Source organism: Pogonomyrmex barbatus, unplaced genomic scaffold, assembly GCF_055798465.1.
Source record: "Pogonomyrmex barbatus isolate J1 unplaced genomic scaffold, ASM5579846v1 scaffold18, whole genome shotgun sequence".
NCBI lineage: Eukaryota > Metazoa > Arthropoda > Insecta > Hymenoptera > Formicidae > Pogonomyrmex > Pogonomyrmex barbatus.
In genome coordinates this window covers 3102955-3130765 of record NW_028297114.1, presented here as the reverse complement: position 1 = coordinate 3130765, position 27811 = coordinate 3102955, and the positions used below count along the sequence as shown (strand labels likewise).

Sequence of the window (27811 nt, the reverse complement as noted above, 5' to 3'; positions counted from 1 at the left end):
TAAATAGAATAGAAATAAAATACAAAATGGAACGTTCCTTTAACCGTCAGGATTTTTTTTCTACTCACATATTTTTATTCTGTCGTGCGGAATCGAAGCTCGGTCTTGCGCAGATCTCCATGAGTTGTGTCTTTGCATTGTCAATAATCTTTTCAACATTTTCGAAAGTTGCCGATGTTTCGGGACTTAAGATGGGATCAGAAGTTTGCACTTCTACCGATCGACTTGTGCTAGGCTGCAATGAATAACGCACTTATTATTTATAAAACGTATATTTAAGTGGCTAAACTGAAATTGAATTAATGAAATTGACAACACCATTTTCTCGTCGATAACATATTTTTCTTTTTTCGAAGATTCCCCATCATTTCTGCAAGTTCTACTCGAGATTATCAATTTTTTAGGTCTGACAGTTGTGGGATGTCGATTGCCATTGTGTATTCTGATGTCATTATCTTTTTTGCGCGCTATATTCTCCGCCTGTTTGCAATAACACGTGCGAACGGAAGTCATTTCCCCTAAGGATGACGATATAGGACAGACTTCGTCGTTGCACGTCGTTTCCGGAGAACTCGAATTTTCCCTGCAATAAGAAAAGATGCTAAGAATAATAAATTTTTTTCTCATTACCTGTATCTACGTGAGAAAAATCTTTATCACAAAAGAATAATAAAATCGAAAACAACCATCGGTAAATTAACATCTTATGGAAATTAATAAGTACATATACAAAAGAAATAATTATATTTAGAAGTATTTAAAAATTTGGCGAAAAATATATACTTCCGAATGTTTTGATAAACTATCAAAGTAAATTTTTGATAGTTTATCAAAAATTTGACAAATCTGAAAATAGCTTTGTTGTTGGTCCATCAAAATAATTATATAAAACGTACGAGCTGACTACTACTAGAATACAAAAAATTTTTACAGTATTATCATTATGCATAAATAAATACTTTACATAATAATTTTGATGACCCAATAAAATTACTTTCAGGTCAGTATCTAGTGAAATTTTTAGAAACTTCAACGAGACCGTTTTCCGTTCGCGATTTTAGTTATTTCGAATAATAAAAGCTCAGCTTCGTGACTTTTACAAATGATAACTAATATAAAAGAAAATTGTGATGAAGTGACGTGATTTTTTGAATGACATTATGCAAAACTAAAGAAAAAAATTTTCCACAAGCAAGTGACAAATAAACACTCAGAGTAATCGCCCGGTACATTTCCTACGTGTCGCTTTAGCGGAGCGTGAAAAAAATAATATGACCGCTGTTTCTCATGTGCGACACACAATAATGTATGTCGCATGTCACACGATGAAACATTAACAATTAAATATCCATGTGTAGCGACCTGACAATGTCCATCGTACGCTTTAAAATATGCATCAATTGGCATGCACAGCGTGCGGTGTCCTTGGACATGCACGTGCCGTTTAATCCCAATTATAATAGACAAACAAAGATGAGCGCGATTAAAGGAGAAAAAAAAAGATCATCGCTCGTGCACACGTGTAGCTGCAAACGCTTTCAGCATTGTAGCAAAGACGAAACATTGAATTTTTTAACAACATGTAAAACACATTCTCTTAGAGTCTCTCTCTCTCTCTCTCTCTCTCTCTCTCTCTCTCTCTCTCTCTCTCTCTCTCTCTCTGATAAATAAAATATTATTCATAATGTTGACATCTTTCTACAATCGAAACTCGGCACTTTCGTTTAATTGTAAAGTTAAGAGATAATCTTAAAGATAATCTGAAATATTAAATAGAAATTCATGAGATACAAGTATAAAAGACTATAATTTTATCGAGGTATAAATATAAAAGACTATATTTTTAGTAAAATATTTTATTAATAAAAATAATGATTTCTACAACAATCGAAAATTCTAAAGCCCGTACAGAGAAAACGGGAGAACGAAAAAATATTGGCGTTACGTTCGAGTCGCAGAGCCGGGTTCAAGGACCGGCGATAATAAAGCTCTGAAGCTCTCTTTCTCGCTCCCTCTCTTTCTCCCTCTATCTCTCTCGTACTAAGCGGGGGTGGTCGCCCTCCCGTTCGTTCCAGCTCTTTCCCGACTACGACTGAAAATCAAGCAGTTCTCGTACTACGTTCAGCTATGCCGTCGAACCTTCCGCGATCCCGGCCGCGCTGCAACCCACGCTTCTATAGACAATAATATCGATCCTTAAAGGGGAGAGGCTCCAAATTTCCGCGTCGGAATCAACCCGCGAGCCAACCGTTCTTTTCGCCACCGTCGCCGCCCAGCTGTTGGATAACTCGAGATTTCACCTCGCCGATTCGATCGTTTCTCCTCGTCCGATCGCTCCAGAAATTACTCCGATATTTTACTCCGATATTTTAAGCGAGAAGCGAATTTCGCCAGAGAAGCGATTAAAAAAAGACAAAGAGAAAAACGAACATGAGGACGAGGATATCGCTCGCTCGTAGCGTTTGACCTGTGAATAACACGCCGGCGCTTTTTGCTGCGCGACTAATTCGCGCGTGAGAGCACGCGTGTTACACACACACACACACACACACACACACACACACGCGCGCGCGCGGATGATCGTTCCCTGCGTTCGTATGCGTCATCGCGCGGTGCGCCTCCCGGGCGCATCCACGAGGAAAACCGCCGTTGACATTTTTTCAAAGGAAATGTCGCGGGGCGTCGCAACAACAAAGCAGATGCATGCGTCTCGGCGGAGGACACCAATTTAGCAAAAGGCCGATGGGATGCGATCGGACGTCGGATGACGTCAACGATCCTCCGGCTGTATCACGCGTAGCCTCCCGAGAAGCCCTCGGCCGCTTTAATGCTTCCTCGCGCGCGTGATCAATAACAGTACGTCAAAGGTACGTAATGCACAATGTCCTTTAAAGACGATGGACCGACGGGGCGGTCGTCCGCTGCTGAAGATTCGCGCCTTCTCGCCCTCCGCACGAGATCCGGTCACTGACCGCGCGAGAGATTAGCTCGTTTGGAAATGCGACTGAAATCCTTACGTGATAAAATATCTCGGAAAATATTTCGGGACGATAAAGAAATTGAATCTATATTTATAAATTTTCATTCGATAATCCACTCTTTCGAGAATTCTAAATTATTTGGATTCAATTTCGTGGATCCTTGATTTTAATAATAGATTTTAATAGAATGGAGATCGTTTCATTTTACGGTTTATTTTATTATTCGGATCTATTTTTCGATTCTGCGACCGACGTTTTTGAAGAGAGTTTTCGAAGTTCGTTCACGATCGGTTGAAAGAATTTGGATCAATTTCATGTACATGGAAAAAATTAGTTTTGCTGAAATATTTAAACATTTGATCAGATGCAGATCTGAAAATAATTATACTGGACCATTAAAATAATTATATGGGATGCTTAAATCTAATAAAAAAATATTAAAAACTTTTAATACTCTAATAATTATTTTAATGACCCAATAAAATTATTTTTGTCTGTTCAAATTTTTAGATACTTCAGCAAAATTGTTTTTCTCCTGCGCGATTTGAAAAAAATTCATTTCTGCATTCATTTCGGCGAAGTGGAATAATTTAATTTTCAAAGTCACAGCGATTAACGCTTCGGATTAATTCAGAACGTAGGTTGTTCGTGGAATAGAGAGATGGAGGAACTCTAGATATCTTACTATTTTATCTGCGCGTGATCGTAAAGGCGCGATCATCACCGGCTCGCGCGTTAGTCATCACGGCTGTAATTCACGCGACGCGCTATCGTGCACGGTTTTCGTCACCCTGTTACGGCGAGCTATCGCATAATAACGGTCTCCATGCACAGTAACGATCGGGAATGTTGACCCTTAAAGACGAAAGATTAACTCCGGACGTGAGACGAACCGGCCGTGTACGCGACGAATCGATTCTACATTTTTCGAATTCGCGAATTCCACGTAAAACAGAAAGGATGGAGAACGAGAGGAAAACTGCATTCTTTCGCAAATTAGATAAACACAATATTTCACATTTCGTTCTGCTTCCTTTTATAACATATCTTTTTTTTTCGTTGCGTCCAAAAATATCGCGTAATCGAGATCTCTCGGTCGTTATTAATTTTTGCGCCAATCAATCGCGATGGTATACGAAGAATTGTGTTGTTAATAATTTTTTTTTTTTATTTTTAAATACACCCGCATCCGAGGAAAAATTGCATTTTCGGTCTCGTTCGGTTAATTCGATATCGCGGAGACGAATTCGGAGATCGCGTCCCACGTAATTAATCCCATCCTCGGAGAATCGATTTTGTTCGAGCCCGGTCCATTTGTTGTATCGGCTAGCGTTGAATAATTTACGCCTCATCCGCTTTAAGCGCGCGGAATCATCGCGCAACGTTATACAGCCCGGAGAGATGGTGCCTTCCGAGCCGTCTGGAACGTGCACAGATCAATATTCCACCACGTTGCGTTCCGCTCTCCTTCCTTCATCCCACCCACTCCAGCTGAATATTGGCATTGATTTTCATTCGGGAGGGCCGCCACCCCTGACAGACCCTGGGCGAATCACGTTAAGGTCGCTATATATTTTAAACTATATATATATGTGTGTGTGTGTGTGTGTGTGTGTATTTTCACAATGTTTTCAAGCATAGAAAACGCTGAAATTTACATACAAAAAAATAATCAAATAATATCCAAAATTTCATCTCATTCCCTAAATCGATTAGAGAGTTTCATGACAATCTTTAAATATGGATGTTACTGTTTCCAATTATAGAAGATCAAAAATTGGAACTGTCTGGGCTAATAAAAATTGATATGTCACAATCACAATTTTCACATTTATCACATTCGGTGTGGTGAAAGCTCCGTAAAAAAATATATAAATAACAAACGTATATGCGACAATTCAATATGCGTAAACGGTCGAATTGTCTCGCGGCTTTATCAGAGTTCTCAAAATAGATATCTAGGTCATAATTTGGACAATGGACGCAAGGATGTCCGTGCGGAGGTGGTTGGTGAGAATAAAAGAAACGCATCATTCACATCAACACATATATTTTGTTTTTTGTTTGTTGCATACATACGATAAACAGTACAATGTTACACGTTCCTCGAGGTATGGTATACTAGAAAATTTTCATTATCCACTACTATAATTGCTATTCGACGTATTGTTTCGTCATATCTCTTCGTGTATCTGCATAGCTATACGAGAATCGTTCAAAAAGGAAGGAAAAAAAAAGGAAAAAAAATAGAAAGAAAGAGGATGATAGGAGACAAAACGGAACGAATTACGAGCGTGAGAGTTCCTCGTTTCTTTCGCTTTCGATCGGGGAAGGACTGTCGCGCGTCCCTCCGTGCGCGCCTCATTGAGAGAAAAAAAAAGCCGAGATTGGCGACTTGGGCCTGGTCGTCGATGTAACGAATAAGAACGGATAAAGAAGTCGTCGCGGGCCATCGGCGTTGTTATTTTGACGTAACCCGTACGACGTGTTGCTTCGCAATACTCTCGATTCCCTACGCGCCCCAATTCCGTTCATCTCCAGTCGACCGATAACGATAATGACAGCAATGACAGCAACGGAGATGGACGGGGAGTAATGTCGAGCAATCTCGATATCGTTCCGATAATTAACAATTAATTCGTATCACGGAGTTCGTACAATAAAGCACCGTCTCGAGAAAGAGAAATTCCGAGAGAGCCCCGCGCGCGCGGACACGAAACGAGATAACCCAATGAGATATCCTCTTTTGGAATTATCATCGGTAGAGAGAGAGAGAGAGAGAGAGACAACGGATATATATATATATATATATATATATATATATATATATATATACATACATACATATATATATATATACATACATATATATATATATATATACATATACGGAAAGTGTGATGCGACTGGACACGCGACGACCAAGCCCTCGTCGTCGAGAGAGGCTCTCTCTCGTTTTGCCCGATACAAAGGTCATCACGTATTTAGCACGTTAAAAGGAGAGCGCAGGCTCGCGCGAGAAAACTGGTGTCCTGCGTGAAAAAGATGCGAGCCTGCCGCCGTCGAGCCTCGGCCAGACCAAGCCAGACCCAGAGGGATGCTGTCCTCTTGAACTCCGAAACTCGACGGCGGACGGCGCGTTACAGCTGTAAGAAGTATTGCTAAGAAGTATAGCGCTCCCTTGACGTCTACGTCATCCTCGTTGTTGTTGTTGTGGCGGCTTTTGCACGACGCTAAAGCGCGTTTACACTTGTATCGCGACGTGTACACACTTATCGACAAAAGTTAAACAATTTTACACACACACACACACACACACACACACACACACACACATACGCGCGCGCGCGTATTAATTGTTCAATATATTCTGTATCTTTCTTATGTATATCAGGTACAGGAGACGTGCATTTCGGGAAACACACATGCATCTCCTGTGCCTGACATCGAACGAATAAAATATACTTAACAATCTATGGTAATTGCTTCGTTCCTTAATTTTTGCCGATAAGTGTATACATAGATGGTTCGAGTCACTCTTGATCTTTCTTTTCCTATAGCTTTCCTGATTTTAATTACGTTGCAAAACTGTGATATCATCATTTGCAACCTCATGATCGTATGACATAAACGTTACAAATTTAAACGCGCTTGGACCGTCGCTTCGAAATATCACCCGTCGCCGTTGAATCGAGGGAGCATGTCGTCGATGAGGAATCGGAGGATATCTCGAACCTCAATAAAATCCGTTTGCGACGAAGCTTCCCCTTTTTTTATCCTCATATTTTTCCAAGCGCTTCGTTCCTGCTCGCGACAACTTTCGACAACCGCTCCCTTTTCGCTTATGTGTGTATGTGTGTGTATGTACTTGTGTGTAGGTGTGCCGATCTGTTTTGTACAAATATATACAAAAGGAGCCGCCCGCGCGCGCGCGCCCGAGAGAAAAAAAAGGGTACCCCTTTTCGCGAGAGGATCGCTCTCGATCGTCACGCGGAAAAACAGATCCCCCTCGGGCGCGTCCAGCGAGTGTCTCTGCCTGCTTTTTTTTCCCTTTACTCTTTCTTTTTTTTTTATCGTTTAGACATAGCGAGTATGTGGTTCCTATTTTGACGGGCGTGCCTTTTTCATCGGTGAAAATGAAAAACCAAAAGGCCCTCGACTTAAGGTCTAGCGCATAAACTAAAGGCGAAAGTGGACGTTGCACAGTTGGACTTTATTATATTACGTAATCCTCTCTGTGAAGTAACTGGATGGCGCGATATGCTCACGTGTCTCACGTGATTCTATATTTTTTTTTATTTTTTTCTTCCCCGAAGACCGGACGAGCGCGATTGTACGGAACGCAAATAAAACGTGTTCGCGAGCAAAAAATCGAAAACAAATAAGGAAGATATCGCGTGCCTCTACGCGCCAAAAAAAAAGCATTTTTCGGAGATGACAGCATACAACTTCGATCGCGAAAAAAAAAGAAAAAATGAAACGAAAGAGAGAAAGAAAGAGAGAGAAAGAGAGAGAGAGAGACAGAGGATAATAATTTAATAAAAAAAAAAAAAAAAACGCAAAAACGAATATAGATTTTTGTACACATTTAAAAAAATGTTAAAAATTCTTTTAGTCATACGTTTTATTAATAATATAAGTATGTACACATATACACAATGTACAGAAAACCCGTGCGTTGGGTCCAAATTGTCCGCCATAATATGTTTATTATACAATACAACGAGTGAAGAGTATAGGTAGAAAGAGTATACAAACGAAAGAATAGAAAAAGGAGGCGGCGATAACCGCGGAGACGAAATTTGCCTCTCGCGTTAGTCATTAGTTAAATCCACGATTCCAATCGTATTGGACGCGCGCGAAGAAGAAAAAATAAAAATACAATGCGGTCGCGTATGTTTCGCGATATCAAGTCAATGTTTTCGTTTCAAAGTGTGCGTGAAGTGTGTCTCGAATATTTGTATGAATGCTCGTGTCTATGTTGTATCGTGTTGTACGTGTTTGTGTATTGTAAATGTGTAAAAGAACGCGAGTCAAAACTCGCGGTACAAGAGACAATGAAAAAAGGCGTATCGAGCCTAAGTACAAACCCAAACCGGGCAACAAATTATCATCACCATCGCCGTCGCGGTTTCAACGTCGCGCGCGCGCTTTGCTCCTCTTGCTCCGCGAAAAATAATGCGCTGCCTTCATCGCGTCAATTAACCGCTCTCTACGAAATCCGTATGTACATGTGTGCAGCAGAACAATCGACCGCCAGCATGCAATTTGCCAAAGACTTCTTCTCAGAACCGGCCGCGAAAGATAAAATACCGTAACGATACCGATCACATCATCTAAATGCGTCATTAACCGTCGATCACAACTACTAAAACCAACTCGTCCACTTTCCCTCCCCCAACCCTATCTACCCTCTCTTTCTTTGTTTTCACCCCTACAACCCCCTTTATCATTGACGTCAACACTTCATGAGAAGAATCCGTATCGCACCAGACAACGTCTTTGGCTCAAGTCGTTCGTTGGCTCTCCCGCGTGTCGCCAACGAGTCTTTATCACCGTTACCAAAAGCGTTCGGTGAAACCCTTCATGGTTCCAACCATATAACAGCCCCTCTATTTAAAGAGAGACAGAAAATTGAGCCCTGATTCGACATTGAAAGAGGGTCTTTAAGTTTCTCTCTCCTTCTTAACTTTAAGCCCGGTGCCCGTGGTATCCTCGCCCAGGATAGTGGCGATCTCGCCTTGCATGAAGGCCCACGGTACCTGGCTGTTTGCCAGCGGGCATTTCTCGCCGCTCGGACAATAAACCTGAAACAAAAAATGAAAACGAAAACCGTTGATGAATACCGTCGACAGAATATTGTATCGAGAGAAGCTACTAAAAGAAGAAGTATGTCCGGGATGCTCACCTCCGAGCCGGCACCCTGCCTCTTTATGCTGTCCCGACTGCACGGGAAGCAGAACTTGTGATGCGGCACGCTAGGGCATTGCACGAAGTGCGTATCCTCTAGGCGTTCCTGGCATAGCGTGCACTTGAGAGTCGGCGCTGTAACAGGTTCCGCGCCGGCAGCTTGAGCGACCGCACCCTCCGAAGACGTCGTCACGGTTGTCGATGAGACTTGCCTTGAACTACTGGACCGCCTACCCGATGAGCCTGCAAATTTACCCGGTTTACGACCGTTATTCGACACGCTTCGTTGCGTTCTAAATCTAACTCAGTCTAATCAGTGAACCCTACACGAATAATTATATCGAGGTAAAATGTAAAAGATACAATATGTGTATAATTACCTGAACTGTTCGGGCTGTGTTGAGAGCCTCTAGAAGCACTGCGTTGTTGAGCATTTGTGGCCGTGGTCGGCGGACTTCTGCTGGTGGGACTGGGATTGTTCGGCGGCTGTGGCACCGGTTCGGGTGACGTCAGATTGTCAGCGACTGACATTAGGGCGGCCATCGGTGAGGGGCCATTCGTTGAGCTCTGAAAGCGTTATCGTTTCAGCTGGCATTCTAAGATTACGAGTTTATAATGGACTCGCTCGCGTGGGCGTTCGAGCAGGCCAGAAGGCACGCAGAAATGTTTGGTCACGCACAGATAAATATGGATCGTCGGCTATGAATGGCCTGCGCTGAGCTGATAATTAACGCGCGGCTCGTACATACCTGATGATGATTCGATTGCGAATTATCGTTGGCGCCTTCCTGGCTCGGCGGCGGCGGCGGTGGAGGACTCGTTCTTGGACGAAGAGGCGATCCTCCACCGTTGGCCGCAACGTTGGCCGGTGCCAACGGTATGGATGGCCCAACATATGCCCCTGAAAATATACATATCGTCAAAAACATGCTTCTTAATATATAGGCAAGGATAAATCAGTACGATAAGCAAAATATCAGGCACTAGGAATTTTCCGAGACGAACATTTAAGAAAAAAAAAAAATTAAGCTGAAGAAAAATAAATTTCTACTTAGAAAAAAAATCTTCGCAGGAGTTTACCCCCAAAAAGACGCATTAATTATGAAATTATGAAAATACAGGACAGATACAGTTTCATTTTCTTCCAATTTCTTTTCTTTAAATAAAATATATGGATCATACTTTCTTTTCTTTCAAAATTCGAGCGTCTTATTTCAAGGTAAACTCCTAAATTATTATTTTCAACGTGCGTAAAGCAGAGAGTAATTACACAATCTAATCAAATTTAAATAGGCGTTCTCCCAGTTTGACGCGACTTCTTTTAATAACATTAAACTCGTATTTCTTTATTAAAATATAAATTCTTGGATCCACGAAAGTGGATGAACGATGGTGGTAAGTTTGTTAAGGGTTTTCCCCTCGAGGGTGAAACGCGAGTGATCGATACCGCCGCGCGGCACGACGAGCGACCGTGATTTATCGCGAGTGTCGAGATTGTCCTTGCCCACGTCTCCACTTTTTGCAATCTGCGCGGAATGTTTCCCTCCTTACAATAATCGCCTTTATAGCACAATGACTTCATTGGCGAGCAGAAATAAATGTCGTTTTTCTCCCCGACGCCGATAATGGCGGCGAGACGATCGTGAGCTACGAGGCGAGAATACAAGCGAATCGTTACCTTCCGAATCCGCGCACCCTTTCGATTACGTCGTAGGAGCGTAAGGTATTTCTCAAGGTCGCTCGATGGACCTCGAATCGAGATTTCCGCGGTACCCGCGGTGGAACTTCGCGCCTCGTCGAGAAAATTCCGGAAACTAAAATACTCCTCCTAATCGTTACGAAGTTAAAATATATTTGACCTTTGACTTCTCCGCAAGCGGAGACATCCGTTTCTAGAAAAATATTCTAATGTCAATTAAATCGCTGTAAACTTAAATATAGAAGGCATCCAATGTGTCTCTATCGTTTAGGATGAATCTACATACTCACGTACTCGAAACTCTAAAAGGACTACACTTCACTTTCGCAACTTTAAATGTCGGGAATTTGTCTTTACCGCAAAAATATTAGTTTCTATGCAGACAAATTATTCGTCAATTATTATCTCGAGCTTTCGATCGATTTCATCATCTACGTTTCCTACCGAAAGGACGGCCTTATTCGCGACGGTTGTAAATCCGCGCGTTGTCACGAGGCGATGCATTTTGATAATGTTTACTCGACGAGCCACTTAAGAATCGCAGGGAAGGCGATTAACACGCAAGTCGCATACGGGCAACGACTACGGGCGACATATCATCACGACACGGCCACGTTTACCGTATTGCGTCGTATCGTCATTGGCCTTCGACACGCGCCGATCGTTTACCCGATGTTTTATGTATCGCGGGCCGATTACTTCTTTCAGTCACTCCACGCTTTTATCGTGTCACATACGGCATGTAATTTCTATCGGCGTTACAGCCTCTACACGTGACTCTTCTGCATGTATTCTCGCTTGTCCCCGTGATCTGCGAGCTAAACAGGATTTAAATAACCCCGGATGATGTCTTCTGACTGAAGGTGGTGTTTTTTGCAACAAATTATTTGTAGATTTTGAGAGAAGGCGCTCAATTAATATATCAGTAATATTAAAGTTAATTGTCAATAATTGTGGTATTATAATTTCAAATTTAGCTTGTCAAGATTACGAATAATCAAATCATCGCGTAGTTCACTGGAAAGGGAAAACCGTATCATCAAAAAAAAATAGATCAGAGAGAAGTCATTACTCGATGGACTAAATCTTGTATTTTTTACACTTTTTATAGAATTTACTAATAATATACTAATAATATTTACTAATTCGGAACGATTATATTGCAAAAAAATATTATAATATATATTGCGCATTAACGAAGCCTACTTTTATCTTATTATTTATTGCTTAAATCTCGAGTATTATTTTGCATTGAGTACTTATTTTGTCACACAAAGTTTGTCACGTGGAATCGAATCGTCAAGTAAAATCGAAAAGAATATTTCGGCGTAATCGAGGCAAAATCACGCGGTTACGAGCTTCGCTTACTCCGCTCTTTCCTCACTTGGAAAGTAGCTTTTGCCGCCTCTTTCATTCGGTACAAAGCCCGACAGAGAGAAACGACAGGTCTCCCGCGTCGACTCGACGGAAGAAACGATATCGAAGCTTGTAATTTCCGCCTTTTACCGAACCCGTTCAGCGTGTGTGCCGAGATCAATCTTCCGGGAATTGTCAACTCGGGCTCGGGGGATTAAGCGGAACGGCTTGTTTTCCGAGAACATAATGCGCGATATGACGGGCATAATAAGTGCGACGTATGTATGTCCTTTTCTTCACGCTGATCGTCTCCCGCGATTCGTTCAACGCTGCCAATCGCGATCACGATTCGTCGCGGGAGCAAGCGGAATATATACTCGCTTCGATTTACGCACATTTGGCGCGACGCCTTCACGCGCGCGTCACAGACAGCGACGACAAGCGTCGTCGTCTTCGGGGCCTCGACGGATTTCCGCTCACGTACGGTCATTATACTCGTACAACGATATACATTCCAAATACTCCTCGACCGACCGGAACTTTCGAAACTTTAGCGGTTCCCCCTCCTCCCTTTTTTCTGCTCTCGCCGCGCGCCGAGGCTCCGGACGCTTTGCGATTACGGGCGAATAATTCGAGCGAAATAAATCGAACTTTGAAATATTGCGATATTCCGTGTTTGAGTTGTTCTATGTTTAGCGCGTATCGTGGTATTGGCTTTTGATATCGGCTGACTTCTTCTTTTTCTCTTCTTTTCCTGTTGGAATACAAGGACGTCCCGGTGCACATATGTTATCGCGGACGACCGAAATGATTTGTCCACGCTCGATAACTATAAATATAAACGAAATTCGGAAACAAAGTGGCGCGATAGCGCTTGTTTACGAGGAATCTTGGAGTCTTGATTTGCATGTATGTTACTTTCGAAACGCGCGCACGTGACACTCTCGCACTGACTCTGGAATATCGGCGCGAAAATAATGCTAGATGATTACGCAATTACGACGGCAAATTTTGGAAAATTAATATGATTAATGAGAGGACGATTAATAACGAAACCGACGGATCAATCATCAATATTTGATTGACGCGCATATGATCTCGTACTCGAAACGATCGTGAACAGAATGCTAATCCGCCGGATAAAATTCAAGTGTCCGTAATAGTCCTCGGTGAACAGGATCACTTTTCTAAAAATTTGTTCTATAATCACATCACAGATATATATCCTATAACAATTAATTTACGAAAAGTTATTTTGAATCAGACAAAGTGTTTCTTATAGATTTTTCGATACCGACAATGATGAAGTTAAACCTTTTCATGTCAGATTTGCAAAATAATTGAGATTTAATATATAAAAATGGTTTTTTTTGCGATAAAAATATGGTATTTTATTTTGCAGTCATGTTAGGAAGAATTTTAATACAGAATTTTGCAAAAGTCTATATTATCTATCTTAGCAAAACTCTTTACTTAAAATTTTGTGTAATGTAATTAAAAAGTAAGATATAAAAAAAAATATACATTTTATAGTGGATCAACTTATTATGGAACAGTGGAACAATCATGATTTTTGATCAGAAAATCAAGAATATCTCAAGAATATCTCGTTAATCTCTTTTATAAAAAGTCTTGAAATATCGCAAAACCACTTTGCATATTAAATCTCAATTATTCTCAATTATTTTACACCTGGAGTGGAAAGTGGTGGAGTGATTTAGCTTGCGGCAACCAGAAATCTATAGAAACGCCTCTCTTAATCATTCGAAATAATTGAAAAAAATATTTTTTTATAAACCGACATAATCTACGATCGAAAAAAGAGATCCCGTAACGGTAGCGGCTCCGTCCTCCCTTCGCCTCATCGTTTTTTTCTTTTGCAAATACGAAACGTCATACTCGTCCGTCAAACGCTATTTTTAACCGTGGAGCTAAAATACGCGCGCGGTGCCTGTGTATCACAACACGGCGGCCGTGTACGAGGCGCCTCGATATATAAACGTCGGATGCATCTCGCTCGGAAAGGGTTAGAGGTCCGGCGACGGCGACGTGGCGAGGAACGAACGGCTCTCCCGCTGTACTACTAACAAACGGCCGACTTATCGGAGCGAGCGGGAAGAGTCATCATTCGGTCACGGCTGTTCGCGGTGACACGCAATCGCGCGTGCAGATACGCGTCCTCCGTCCCCTCCCTCTCTCCCCGCCTCCTCCCCCCGCCGTCGCAAGCCCCGCGTCACCGCCCGACGGTGTGTATATACGCGCGCGAGTCACCGAGGCCTCGCCTACGGTATACGGAGCCGATAGGGAGAGAGAAAGAGAGAGAGGGATGCAGAAGGATAGATAGAGTGCCACCGGATAGATGTGTGACCGGTACTTTTCCGTGACGGATCCGATACAGCGCTGAGGACCAGCGACGTCTCTCCATTCTCGCGAGAGATCGCGCGAGGAGGAAGAGAAACGACGGAGCGATGAGGAGGGAAAACGTGCGTTCTCTCTTTCTCCCTCTCTCTCTCTCTCTCTCTCTCTCTTCCTTCTCCTCTCCCCGTAACAGACACATCGCATCACGCATGTAGGCGGCCGAGGCTTAGTCACACTCGATCAGGGCCGTGCGCTCGCGATTTATTCGGAGCGGCTTTCGCGACTCGGGTCGCTACTCGGAAAAACTGCGCGGCATTTCCCGCTGTTTCTCGATAAACGAGCTTGTTTCTGAAAAAATAAATTTGGCCACGCGAAACGGAAACCGAGGTGGAAGCGAAAAAAATGTCAAGATATTCAAAGACCTTCCGACTTGAACTAAGGAAACTTGTGCGAAGTGACAGCGTTTGGTTTCTTCATAATGAGACAATGCGCTTCTTACATATTCTACTCTTATATATCTCGTCGACTTTCTGAAATTATCCGTTCGGAATGAAATAATCTTAGGTTAATTTTAACACAAAATTCAATGTTTTAATAATAAATTAAATATCCTTCAATTTTTTACATCCTCCTTCTATGACTGAAATTAAATGCATTAATCTGTAATCTCGCTTAAACAGATATTACTCTCAGCTGAATATTCGAATGAAACTCTAATCAATTCGCGTCATACAAATTTATCTTTATCTGATAAACGATCAGATATTTGACGAAAAAAATCAATAATCGATTAGATTATTGGTTTTTTTCATCAAATATCTGATCGTTTGGCTCCGTTGGATTGGCTCCGTTCATAGGTGCGTCACTGAGAAAATGTTGCTAACCTTAGACTCTGTAGAATATATTTGCATAGTGTATTATGTAGCTTTGTGAAATAGAAAAGGTTAACGTACATGTATGCAGAAACATGCATATCAGAATAAATTTTTATTTAAGAATAGATAATAACTAGCGGTTACGTGATTAGACCAATAGAGAACGGCAATAACAAAAATTTATATATATAAATATATATATATATATATATATCTACGATGTTTACGCTACTTCTGTCGCTAAAATAAAATTTTATTATTTTCGATGACTCACAGTTAAAACGCACGAGCCTAGGCAGTGATTCAAATAGACGTTTCGCATATTTCCTCCTCAACAAAGCAATCAGTAATCACGTGAAGATTGGAATCATCATCGGAAAGAAGCTGAAGAAATCAAGCGTAATCTTATCGCTCACCGAGCTTCACCCTTTACCTCTCTTTATCTCTCTCGAGTACGTAAACATTGTTTTAAATTTCTATATCGAGAATTACGTGCATGAGATATCTTAAAGAGAATCAGAAACACTCAAATTCATACCGAAAAATTAGGCAAATCATTTTCTTCTTTCTCTAATGGTTCCAAAAAGTTTAAAAGAAATTATATTTTTCAACTATCTATTCAACAACTCAACCTTATTTATTTAATAGTTTAACTTCACTCGCACTCGGAATTTTTTTCTTGAGCGCATAGAAAAAAAATTAGTTTTAAATAAAAAATTATTACACATTCATATATAAGCAAGAATGTTAAAATCTTAAACAAATCTTAGTTTTGATTTAACTAAATTTGAATATCGAAGCAAGTATAGATATTCTCATATATAAGTAGGAATATTATAATCCTCATGTAGATTTCTAATCTTGAATTAAGCAAAAGTAATACTTGCATCATTATAAAGTCAAAAGCTTAAAATTTTTAAGATTATGTCATCGCTTTGAGAACGTCTCGATTTAAGACCACTTTTTTCCGTGCGTTGGAGTCAAGAGATCGCGCCAACATCCAATCGCGTTACGAGATTCACGCGCCAAACGAGATCGAGCCGGCCTTCCCAAAACACGCGTGTACACATAAATTCGCACGTCCCTGGACAATGCGTATCGCCGGTTATAGTGGCCTTGTTTCGAAAGTACAGCCCCTCCACAGGCACGTCGTCATGGTTGGTCGTCGTCGCATACGCATTTATGTCTGCCGTGTGTACACGCGCTCTCCGCTCTGCCCATACGTGTATACGCGTATACGTACGTGAAACTCGTCCCGATGACGTAGGGCAGGAGAGCTAAGTATCTATCTATACGCGATCGATCGGCCGCTCACAATACGTGGCAACGATCGTTGCGAAACCCGCGACTCGTCCAACCGCTGTTTATCTCTCGCCACTACTACGATTCGCATTTCGCAGGCTTATTCTCCCATTTCCCATTCTGTTTTTCTTCGCTTAGAAATTTATATCCAATTAATTTCGCGAGGGATAATCTGCTTATTTTCTTTCAAAAAATATGTCGAGAAAACAGAAAGCTCTCTCTCTCTAGGTTTCATATTATTTTTTAATAAATAACAGACTGATGTTTGTGTTTGTTTCCGTGACATGAAATAGATATTAATGTTTTTTTTTCTTTTTTTTTTTTTTTATTTCATCGAGCGTGATATTGGAACGACGTTAATTGAGTAACTTCATTGGCAATCAAGTGACAAAATTATTTAGCAAAATTCTCAATTATATAATTCATAGCCTCTAAATTCTAATTTGTCATTTTCATGCGTCAACCAAATTTAATAACTGTGTTTCAATAATCACGTTAACAAAAATAATACACAGAAAGAATTTTTGTTAGCAAATCTAAAAATTTGATCCACAAATAATTTTGTTAGGCCTTCAAAATTATTATGCATGACGTTCGAATTGGTTGCTACGAGATAAAAAAATTGCAAATTTTGCAATATTATTATGTTTAAGCATCCCACATAATAATTTTGAAGGTTTTACATTTGCCAGCAAAATTGTACTCTCCATGTATAAACATCATCTAACGAGTTAAGGACCGGTTAAATTAATTAGTTTAACTAAAGCTGTCTTGTCAAATCTTTAGAAAATTTGTATCATATATTTAATTATTAAAATTAATTTAATATTTAATATTTAATTTATTTAAATTTATATTTTCTTATAAAATATAAATTTATACTATGTTACATAAATTTTCTCAAGATTCGACAAGACAGCTTTAATTAAACTTAATTAATTCAACTGGCAATTAAATATATACACATCCTTTCCGTTAATACTTGAATTTACTTTAATCGCGAGTTTATCGAATTCGTGGTTTCATGCGCGCTTATCAATTCCCCTATTCTGTTCACCGGACAATGCATCTCGATGCACTGTGGAGGGATTTATCCTATCGAACCCGCGGATATTCGAAGCTTACACTCGGATCTCCGGGTTTGTTTATCGCCGCTGGTCTCGATCTGTCCGATATGACGGAAGGCGCTTGGCGTTCCGCGCTACGTTCGGCGCATGAATACGAGAACAAAGTCTCCGGCTTTCCCTTCTCCCCCCCTCCCCCCCCCCCGGCCGTTTTGGCTCGCTCCTTGTCGCACGTACGCGAACGTGAGTGCGCGCGCGAGCGGGCGCTTTGGCCGGTCATCAAACAGGCCAGTCGACAGACCGTATCTGCCGTCGCTCTTGCCGCATGATTGATCGCGACTGACGTTGCCGCACGGAAACCGACTGACGTAACGTACGTGCTTAACGCTCGCTCGCGAAACGAGATGCTCTCTGGCAAACAACCGGCGGATCACGTTCGCTTTAATTCCGAGCGTTCCGTACGTGGCCTCCGCGAGAGAGAGAGAGAAAGAGAGGGGGGGAGGGCCGGGCGATCCCGCTCTCTCTCCTCCATTTACCACCGCTAATCCATTATTGATAGGTTAACTCGTGCGAGAAGTTACGCCACTAGCACGAACGGAAAATGAATCGGTAAGATGAGAGCTTTGGAGGTCTTTAATGAGGAAAGCAACGTCGAATATTACGGAAATAGCGCGTGCTGACGCAATATCATATGCATGACAAATCATGTGAAGGAACTTGAAATTATATAATGTGCGTGTGTGTATAAAATATATTGGAGGTAAAAATTGAAATCTTACTTAATTTTTCGTTAAATTAGTATTCTCTATGAAACGAACGTAAGATTATTATTTCATGCGTTGTATGAGAGATTTTTTTAAAAGCGTTGATTGGATTGTAAAATGAAAAAAAAAAAAAAAAAACATTTTAGGCTAGCCCCCCATTTTGCGATTTTTTTAATTTTCTCGATTGTGCTAGGTTGTGCTAACATTGTGCCAAAATATTATCTTTAAAAAATAATAACAATAGAAGTTATGATAAAAAATAGATTTGGGAAAAAAAATATATAAATGATTTACTCTTGTATCAGTCATCTAAAGAGCATATAAATGCATATCTAACATATACGCTTAGCACAGCTTTTTTTCATTTTTTATGACATTTTTCACATTATAATTTTAAAATTCGAGCACAATGTAGCACAAATCTAGCACAATTCAGCACAATTCTCAAAATAAGTTATTTCTAAAAGTGGGAGGGGACTAGCTTCTAATAGGTTATCAAATATACGTAAGATTAAATGGAGGAGCGTGAAGTTACAGCTACGTCCATTTGCGAGATTCGGTTTCCATTAAGGAAAACGATACTGTCAGCACGCGAGAACATCCGTTCGTTATAAACCCGGCAAACCCGGATGACGAATGATAGTCCAGAATAACGCAGCACGTAGATGTAAACGCGAGATGGTTGATTTCCAGTAAGAAGATTGGACAATTTATAACGTCGTGTTAGAAAACCGAATCTTGACGATAATGGAACGGCGATGACGATCGGTTTATTAAAACAAAAAATATTTTATCAAATCATCAAAAACATTTTGTTAACGTTTTGTTAAACATTTTATTAAATTATAAAATATTTCACGTCCCTATTTTTCACGTACTCTTTTTACATACAAAGGTTTGCCATATTTGCAGCATTAAAATTCGAGAGCATATTGAAAATTGTTTCGTACTCACGAATTGCTCTCGCAAAATGTATAAAGCGAAATTATACAAAATAGCAAAATCTATCAAACATAGTTGCGAAAGATCAATAATCGAAGGCCGAATCGAATAACAAGCAAAATTTCTCCGGACTTCGAAGGTCCTCTTTCTCCCTCCCTTTCTCTTCTACGATCTCCTTCTCGCGTTTATTTCCAGACCCCAATCTTTGCCAGCGATAATCTATTTTTATCGGGACTCGCGTATACGTAAAACATGAACGCTGTCTTTTGAACGGAAACAGTAACCTCAAGGATAAAAAAAGCTCAGCAGGAAAAACAAGCAAATCTCGCTTCTCTGTGATGGACTTTTTTTCCCTCGGTTACTTTGTTACAATAGTATTTTCACGGCGATAACACAATGTAACCGCATGCCGACACGACGGGTAATCAGTAATACCCCCGAGAGACAATAAATTTATAAAAAAATAAAACTATGCAGAATAAAAATTTTATAATTAAAATAAACAAAACCGATAGCCGTGTAAAGAGTTTGCGATAAAAACATAATGACGTAGAAATTACTATCGCGTGATCAGATATAAAAGAATTATTCGTTTTGAAGATTTTTTTCACGGGATTTCCGTGAACATTTTTCATATATAGCAAACTAATAAGATTTTATTTTTGAGATAATGTTTATGCAATTTTTTTATCTTTAATATCTTTAAATTTACAGGCTAGGCAACAGAAAATATTTTAAATAAAGCGCACACGTACGCATTGAATAACAGCGATAACGCGCTCGCTGTTCGCGATCGCTGATTATCCTGCAGCCGTTATCGGGTGAGATAACGCGACTGATATCAGACGGCGGGACAATATATTATATACTCAGCTGTTTATGTGCGCGTGGCATCCTACGTCATTGCATCGGTGTCTCGAAAACATCGCGCGCGCGTGCGTGCATTTCCAATCTCAGGTTATCGTCCTCCGAGATTTATTACTCACGAAACAATCGAAAACATTGTTATCCGCGACTCCGTTTTCGCGGAGCGTTCCATTGTTCCGAGAAGAACGTAAAACTTGTAGCTCGAAAATTCACAAGTTTTATTTTATAATCAAAATATAGCCCTGAATGAGAATCCACGTGATTTTCGTAGAAACGCAAAGCAATCTATGAATCTAAAATCCGATTATCGTACCGAAGCAAAAGCAATAAATGTTTTAATTTGCACTTTATTAAGATCAATTGTGCGAATTAAAAGTATTTTAGGTTTAAAAGTATTTATTGTTTCTACAAGGTTGGCAAAAAAATTCAGTTTTACATCTCGCTTAAAGTCAAAATATTATCGATGCAATCGGGTCGGGGAAGTAGATAAAAGACATTTTGAGAATGATAGACAAATATTTCTTTTTTGTTTAAATAATTTAAACAACAATATCCTTTGACGAATATACTCATACCCCCACCTAGAAGCTCTCACCAATTTCGAATGTCAAAATAACGGTCGACGAGCAAGGTCACCGTGCCGCTCCGCGAACATAGGGTCAGGTTAACTTAGGTTAGGGTAGGGTTACGCGACACCGACGTCGTCGTCGTCATCGTCGTCATCGTCGCTACCGCGTCGTCAATGGTCGCGTATCTCCGCCGGCGCGAAAAGTGTGCAAGAAAAGGAGGGCACGCTACAGTTATCCCGGCGAAATGTCACCGCGTACGGAGGAGAGACAACCTCGCGACCGGTTTCGTCGCCGCAATGTAACGAGGGAGAGGGAAATCGTGAGAAGAGAAGAGAGATAGGCAGAGGCAGAGAGAGAGAGAGAGAGAGAGAGAGAGAGAGAGAGAACGAATGACGAACGAACGAATGACGAGAGACGAGACTGAAAAGCGGTGACGCGAGAAACGCGAGAATCTCGCGACGCGTCGCGCGACAAAGGATGGCGGTTCATAGGGTAGGGGAGAGAGGGGGCAGCTGTGGCAGGAAAGAGAACAGAGAATGCAAAGTGCGAATGCACTCGCCTGGTCATGCAGCGGAGTATACGATCGAACGATGCGCGCGCAAAGGCTACTTCGCGTGTCGAAGTCCGAGTCTCGTGCGATCGTAGATTTCAGACTTCTGGTTTTGATTTCCGATCGAAAGGTTCTCGTACTTTTCCGAGTACTCGCTCATAATTATGCTCATAATCATGCTCGAGATTATTCCTCTTAAAGAAAAGCTCAATTAGCAGCATCGTTAAAATAACGGAAGTCTAAGAACGATAATTGCAATTCGTTCCGGACGTTCATATCTCTCTCTCTCTCTCTCTCTCCCTCTCCCCCCCTCTCTCTCTCTCTCTTTCTTTCTCGTCCATGCAGAAATGAAGAACAAAAGTGAACTTTTTTTCACGTTTATCTGTGATAAGACCCCGTTATGTGCTTTCGCTCGATGACAACGAAGATAAGTATCGCCGACACGTCGGTCGCCCGATCTCTCTCATCGTCGGCACGTCGCTATAACTCGTTAAAAAGCAAAACCGGAGCGACTTAACAGACCTGTTCTTGTTAGCTACACCTTTTGCATTATTTATCTTTCCTCTCTTTTCCACTAAGTTAAAGAAAGAAGGGAAAAAGATGCACGCTGCAAGAGATTCAGTTCAGGTTCGAAAAGAACAAGTCTAATCGTGACGTGATTCCGTGTATCGCATCATGACGTAAAGGAGAGACGTAAAGACGCGTGAAGTCACTCCGCGGTCGCGAGCGTGCCCCAAACAAGATTTATCATGCTTCGCGTGCATCGCGAAGTGACGGCAGAGGAGAGGACCCGGGAGGCTGCGCGCTTCGTCCTACGGCGCGGCCTCCCCTTATCTTACGCGCGGCGTTATCCGCGCGCGTAACACGACGCGAGGGCGACGTAACGTAACGTAACGTAAGGTAACGCGACACGTCGAACGTGTAAACGAAACGCCGACGTCCCGCCCGGCGAAAATTCGCGTTCGCGAGCGGGACTCGCTCGTTATTGAGCGACCGGCACACAACGGTCTCATTCATCGGGTATAAATACGGCGGCCAGACGGCGACGGCGGCGTGACGTCACCTGATTGAACACGTCACGACATGGCAACTGAATGTGTGTATCTTTTGGTCGTCCCATCACGTGCTCGACGTACGTCTCTTTTGTACGCGTTCGGACGCCGATCGAAGATGGAGAGGTAGACAAAGATAGAGAGAGAGTAAAATGGGGGAGGGAGGGAGGGAGGGAGAGAGAGAGAGAGAGAGAGAGAGAGAAAGAACGGAGCGAGGACACAACGGAGGACGTTATTTCCTTTTAACGCGATCTCCCGACACGATTGTCCTCGTCATCGTGAACGTGTACGCGTGTGCGTACGTTGCCTCTTCGCCAGATGGCCACGAACGAATGGCTGTGCACACAGCCCTCCTCTTCAACTATTTATAGTAGGGACCGATAAAAACGCCAGAACGCCGTCCGCTAAAAAATTACGTCCAACTACAACGTGCGCGTAGCGTAAAGCCAGAATGCTTAAGAAGGTACTTTTTGTGTTTCGCCACTAATCCCTGTGTATCTATTTTTATATAGAAGCGAAGCGAAGACGACAGATAAATAGACACTTAATATACATCTAATAGACACCTAATATATATCTAATATACACCTAATTTCTTTCATAAAAGAAAATAAATCGAAATTTATTATATATTATTATATATTATTATTATCGAAGTTATTATATATTTTTGCTTTTCAGTCATAATTACACTTATTATAGGAAAATGTAAGACATAATTTGTACTACTTTTATTGAAATTAAATCTTTATAGAAAATACGATATGATGACGAAATTCTCAGATTTTTAAAATTGATATTTTTATATATTATCAATTTAGCTGTGCTAAATTAAGTTCATTGTTAAATATCGATCGTTACAAAGCAATTTTTTTATTTCATAAATTATTCCTGAAGCTCTTCATGTAATAAATACATGAATTGTCGTATAAATTGTCTTATGAATGAATAGTTTATGAAAAATCCGAGATATCTGTGAAATCTAAATCTCTATCTAATCTCATTTTCCTAGAAGAAAATCGATTTTTATCAAGATGCAATAAAACATATTTTCCACACGGCTTAAAAATAAAAATATTTAATTTTATTGTGCATTGACAGATCTATTTCATTCATCCGATAAAAATTTTGACAGCGAAAAGACTGCTATAAAAACATTGCCTGTCTCTTCATAATCGTACAAATTTGCAAGAAACTACACGCGTCCTTGGTTTATCTCGTCTCTACATTTTATAAATATTCGCTTTTCCGGAATAAAGCTTTCGAGATCGATCTCGCATTCAATTCGTATTCATCCGGAGTTCGCAAACAAATAAAGGGATGAAGCGATAGTGCGGTGCGTTTTCGCGCCGCTGCGGTCACGTCGCAGTATCGAACATTCCATTCTGCGGTCTCGCCTGGTCAAGTTCCGAGTGCCATGACGATGACAAGAAGAATCCACGAGGCGATCGCGATTCGGGGCGAACCCACCGCGGTCATCGTCGTCGCCGCTGCCTCCTCCGCCGCCGTCGTCGCCGCCCGATCGATCGATCGCGGCGCGGGCGCGACCCAAAAACGGAGGGAAAACTCACCGTTGGCCTTGAAGGTGGTCGCCGTCTCGAAGCTGGGCGCTCTCACCGGATGCTTCTCCTTGTTCCTCTCCTGCACGTAGCTGACGGCAAGGCTCACCGCTGGCAGAGAATCGCCGCGTGTCAACGGTGGTCTGACCGGATGCTGCTCCTCGAGGGAGAGCCGCTTTTCGACGTGCTCGTCCTCGTCGATCGAGGAGATGTTGCGCTTGAGCTGGGTGATGCCGCGGTTGTGACCGAGGTTCACGTGGTGCGCGGCCACCGCTGCCAGATGGGCGTTGGGCAGTCGCACGTTATTGCTCCTCATGCCGTTCGCGATCTCGTGGCTCTCCTCGCCGTGCTGCCGGCCGATCTGCTGCTGCTGTCGAGCGGCCGCGGCCGCCGCCGCCGCCGCCGCCGTGCCCGAGTTGAACTCGGTGATGGAGTTGCGATGGTGCAGCTGCGAGTAGCCGGCGGCGATGTTGTGGTGGCGCGAGTGGCTCTGGCTGGTGTTCTGTATCGGCAGCACGTCGAGATTCGTCCCGCCGTTGTGCTCGGTGTGGCCCGCCGCGGTGCGGTACGTCTTCGAGGCGGACGGCCGCGCGTCCTGGAACCCGTGCGCCTTCTTCAGCTGCTTCGCCGACTCGAGAACGAGGTCGATGCGGTCGGCGCCCTCGTAATTGACGCAGCCGCGGCACACCGGCTCCGAGAAGTCCAAGATCATCGCCCACGGCATCCTGGGCAGATCGCACAGATAACACTGCGTCCGTTTGCCCATCATCTTGCCGGCGAGAAACGTGGTGTCGGCGCGCTGAGGGACTCTCCCGCTGTTTGATAACGGTGACGATGGCACTGCCCGGAGGCGTGGGGGAGGAGGGGAGAAGGTGTTAATCGTCCACTGTGTGCCGCCCTCGGAGCCTTATCACTTCACATCCACTGTTCGCCCCTCTTTCCCTTTCGCGCGCACGTATATCCTTGTCCCGGGTTCTTATCTCGCTCTAACCGCGGGCTGTATATCTGAATTATATCCCTCGCGTTTAATCACACGACGGCGGCGTCGTCGTCGTCGTCGTCGTCGTCGTTGTCGTCCCCCGTCTCGCTCTATCTACCTTCCTCCTTTCCCTCTTCTCTTTTTCTCCCGGATCACTCCGTTCCGCGAAACGAGGCTTGATCCCGCACGCACGCCACCCGAGCTTCCGTCGCACTGCTCGTCCGAGAAACAGCCGTCGCTCGAAATAACGACGACGAAGACAACGATAACGTCAACCACCTCCCGTCTCGCGCGCGCTCCGTCGTCGCGACTCGCGGGCACATGAGCCGCGAAAGGACGAACGCGCGATGCGACGCCCCGACGACGCCCGTAACTCGCCCGCGCTTCGAGTTCCCGCGAGCGGACACCCGGGGGAGGCGGTCAGGGGGAGGGGGGACAAGGGGGATCTCACCGGAGCGCGAGCGACGATACGCGCGAGAACGGGTCCGCGATGGCGCCCGTCCGAATCGCGATGGCGGGAATTCGCGGCGTCACTCCACTCTGCGAATTTACCGCGCACCCTCTCGAGGAGGCTCGAGACGACCCACGCGTGCACAAGTCCCGCGTATTACTCTAGTTTGTCTCACTGTGTCTCACTGTGCCACGCACCGGGAAAGGAAACGAGCGGCGGCGACTCACCGCGAAAGCGCCAGCGCACGCGAGCACGACGAACGTCGTCGCGTAAGCGGTATTTTCTCTCCTTCTCTCTTCCGTCACGAGCACGAGATGAACACACGAAATTAACACGGATATCGGGCGCGAGACGTGCGTCCGTTCGTCCGGTTGCCGCACGAAGAGACGAACGCTCGAGAATGCGGCGGTAAAGCCGAGCTGCTAGACCCGTCGCATTCCCACCTCTCCCGACGTAGAGCCCCATCTTTCTTTCTCTCTCTCTCTCTCTCTCGATCTTGCAGAGCCTTCCTTCTCTCGCTCACTCACATGAGTTCGCGTTTACTCGGCCATGCTCGTCGCCGCTCGTACGATCTTCCTCTCCTCCCCGCACCATCGAATCCCTATTCGCCATCTCTTTCTCTCTCCCTCTCGCTTTTTCTCGCGCCCGCGCCTCTCTAACCCCGTCGTCCACCAAGAGCCATTGCCAAGCCGTCCTCCCCTCGACCCGCGACATCCTCGTCCGTAAAAAACAGCTACGACGACGCCGACGACGACGACGACGACGATGCGCTCCGCCAATCGGACGTTGTGGCGTCATGGTGCATGACGTCATAATCGCGAGGCTGCGCATGCGCGCTGCGGGATGCCCTAGGGGGACACGTAGGCAGCGACCGGGATCTATTGGAGTAAGAGAGGAACGCGAGGGGAGACGATTCCGTGCGTCGGGGGTCGACAAGGAAGGGGGGAAGGGGGGAACGGTGGGAGCTGCATGCTGTTGTGCGCGCGCGCGCGCGCACGACGCGTATAATCTCCGTCTCCTTCTTTCATTATCTCTCCTTTTCGCGTCAACTCGGCGCCCACTCTTCGCAATGAACAGCCGGTTTTACACAGCCGTGAAAACGCGAAATCGAATGAACAGTACTCTATACTGTATTAGCGATTATTACTATCGCTCTTATCTCAACTACGAAGAATACGAATAAAGATAGCATCAGAGCTGACGTAACGTTCTCTTAGAATTACATAATGAACAGAAAAATTGACTAATTGCATCTAAAGGATATTACGCTGCTTACATTCTCTTAAATGATGCTTGATTGACTTCTTTGATATTAAATGGAAAAGACATTTATTCAATTTAAAAACCATTCTTACTCCACGAGGAATATACATTTTTTATTATATTTTTCATTAAAAAATCATTTATAATTTTATTGTTATTATAATAATATAATTTACATGAACAGAAAAATTGACCAATTACATCTAATGTAAAGCATGTTACGCTACTTACGTTCTTTTAAATGATGATTAATTGACTTCCTTACACACTTTAAATGGAAAAGACATTCATTCAATTTAAAAACCATTCTAAGTATATGCGAAGAATATACATTTTTTATTATATTTTAAATGAAAGTCAATAATATTATAACAATATATTTACAATTTCGCGGGAATAACTTGGTCAGATACACGTTTGAAAATAAAGTGTATTGAATCATTAAAATAATTAGAATGTTTAAGTTAATTGCTAGAATAATTAAAAATTTTTTGCAATATCATTGTGCTTAAACATTTTACACAATAATGGATCAACAAAATTATTTTCAGACTTATATCTGATCAAATATTTAAATACTCCAGTAAAGCCATTCTTTTCGTGTCTGCAAATTTTCTGAATATATCTTAATATGGAGTTTTTACGATTATTTCTAATAAAATACATCGATTCATCGTTACGGCTATTGCGCAAACAAGATGTTTTTCAATAATTTAAGCAATCAGCGAGTAATCGCCAACACGATACAACGGGATGCCAATTATTCACAATAAATTCGCCAGTCCAATAAATTCGCGAAGTCAATTCGCGAATTTCGAAAGTATGAAGCATACATATCTCATCTTTGTCAAACAATATTATGTAATAATGAGAGATTTCATCATCGTTGTATCGAACCGTTATTATTTAATCATATATGAAATAGCCACCTACGAGAAGATTCGTACATATTTATTTCAATCGCAATTGTTGTAATTAAATTCTTCGAAGGGATGATGTTTTATTTGCGAATTTTTATTGCACTAAAAATCGGCGAGGAACTTGTATTTCTCGTTTCGACTCTCTGTCTCCCTGTCTCTGTTTTCCCTCTAATCTCGACGGTATAAACAATGATCATTATTATCGCCGCAGCCGCTAAGTCGGCACGAATGGCGCGTTATTTTATCGGTTTTTCTTAAGCGATAACACAGTCGACGATAACGGTCGATAGGAACGCCGAGGTGTAGGTGCGCGAATGCATTATCGCCGGTGTTATCAAGACGAAACGACA

The 27811-nt window shown here is 42.6% G+C and overlaps 2 protein-coding genes across 5 annotated transcripts in view; both read right to left on the bottom strand.

Annotated features, from left to right (window-relative positions):
- LOC105426201 (uncharacterized) overlaps window positions 1-27811 on the bottom strand; it is a 73640-nt gene that overhangs the window by 6428 nt on the left and 39401 nt on the right. For 3 of the 4 annotated variants that reach the window (XM_089075011.1, XM_011637323.3, XM_089075010.1), the window contains 2 exons: window positions 319-583; window positions 69-235 (listed from right to left, as the gene is read on the bottom strand). In XM_089075011.1, the coding sequence (XP_088931137.1) occupies window positions 69-235; window positions 319-583 (432 nt within the window). Of the gene's footprint in view, window positions 1-68; window positions 236-318; window positions 584-1945; window positions 4745-27811 lie in introns of those variants that run through there. The other variant, XM_089075012.1, reaches the window with a different exon arrangement.
- Window positions 5015-25846, bottom strand: Pits (Protein interacting with Ttk69 and Sin3A). Its single transcript, XM_089075014.1, has 5 exons — window positions 23861-25846; window positions 9641-9792; window positions 9272-9458; window positions 8890-9134; window positions 5015-8788 (listed from the first exon to the last, which is right to left on the bottom strand). The coding sequence occupies exons 1-5, from the start codon at window positions 24615-24617 to the stop codon at window positions 8648-8650; spliced, it is 1482 nt and encodes a 493-aa protein (XP_088931140.1). The 5' UTR covers window positions 24618-25846; the 3' UTR covers window positions 5015-8647.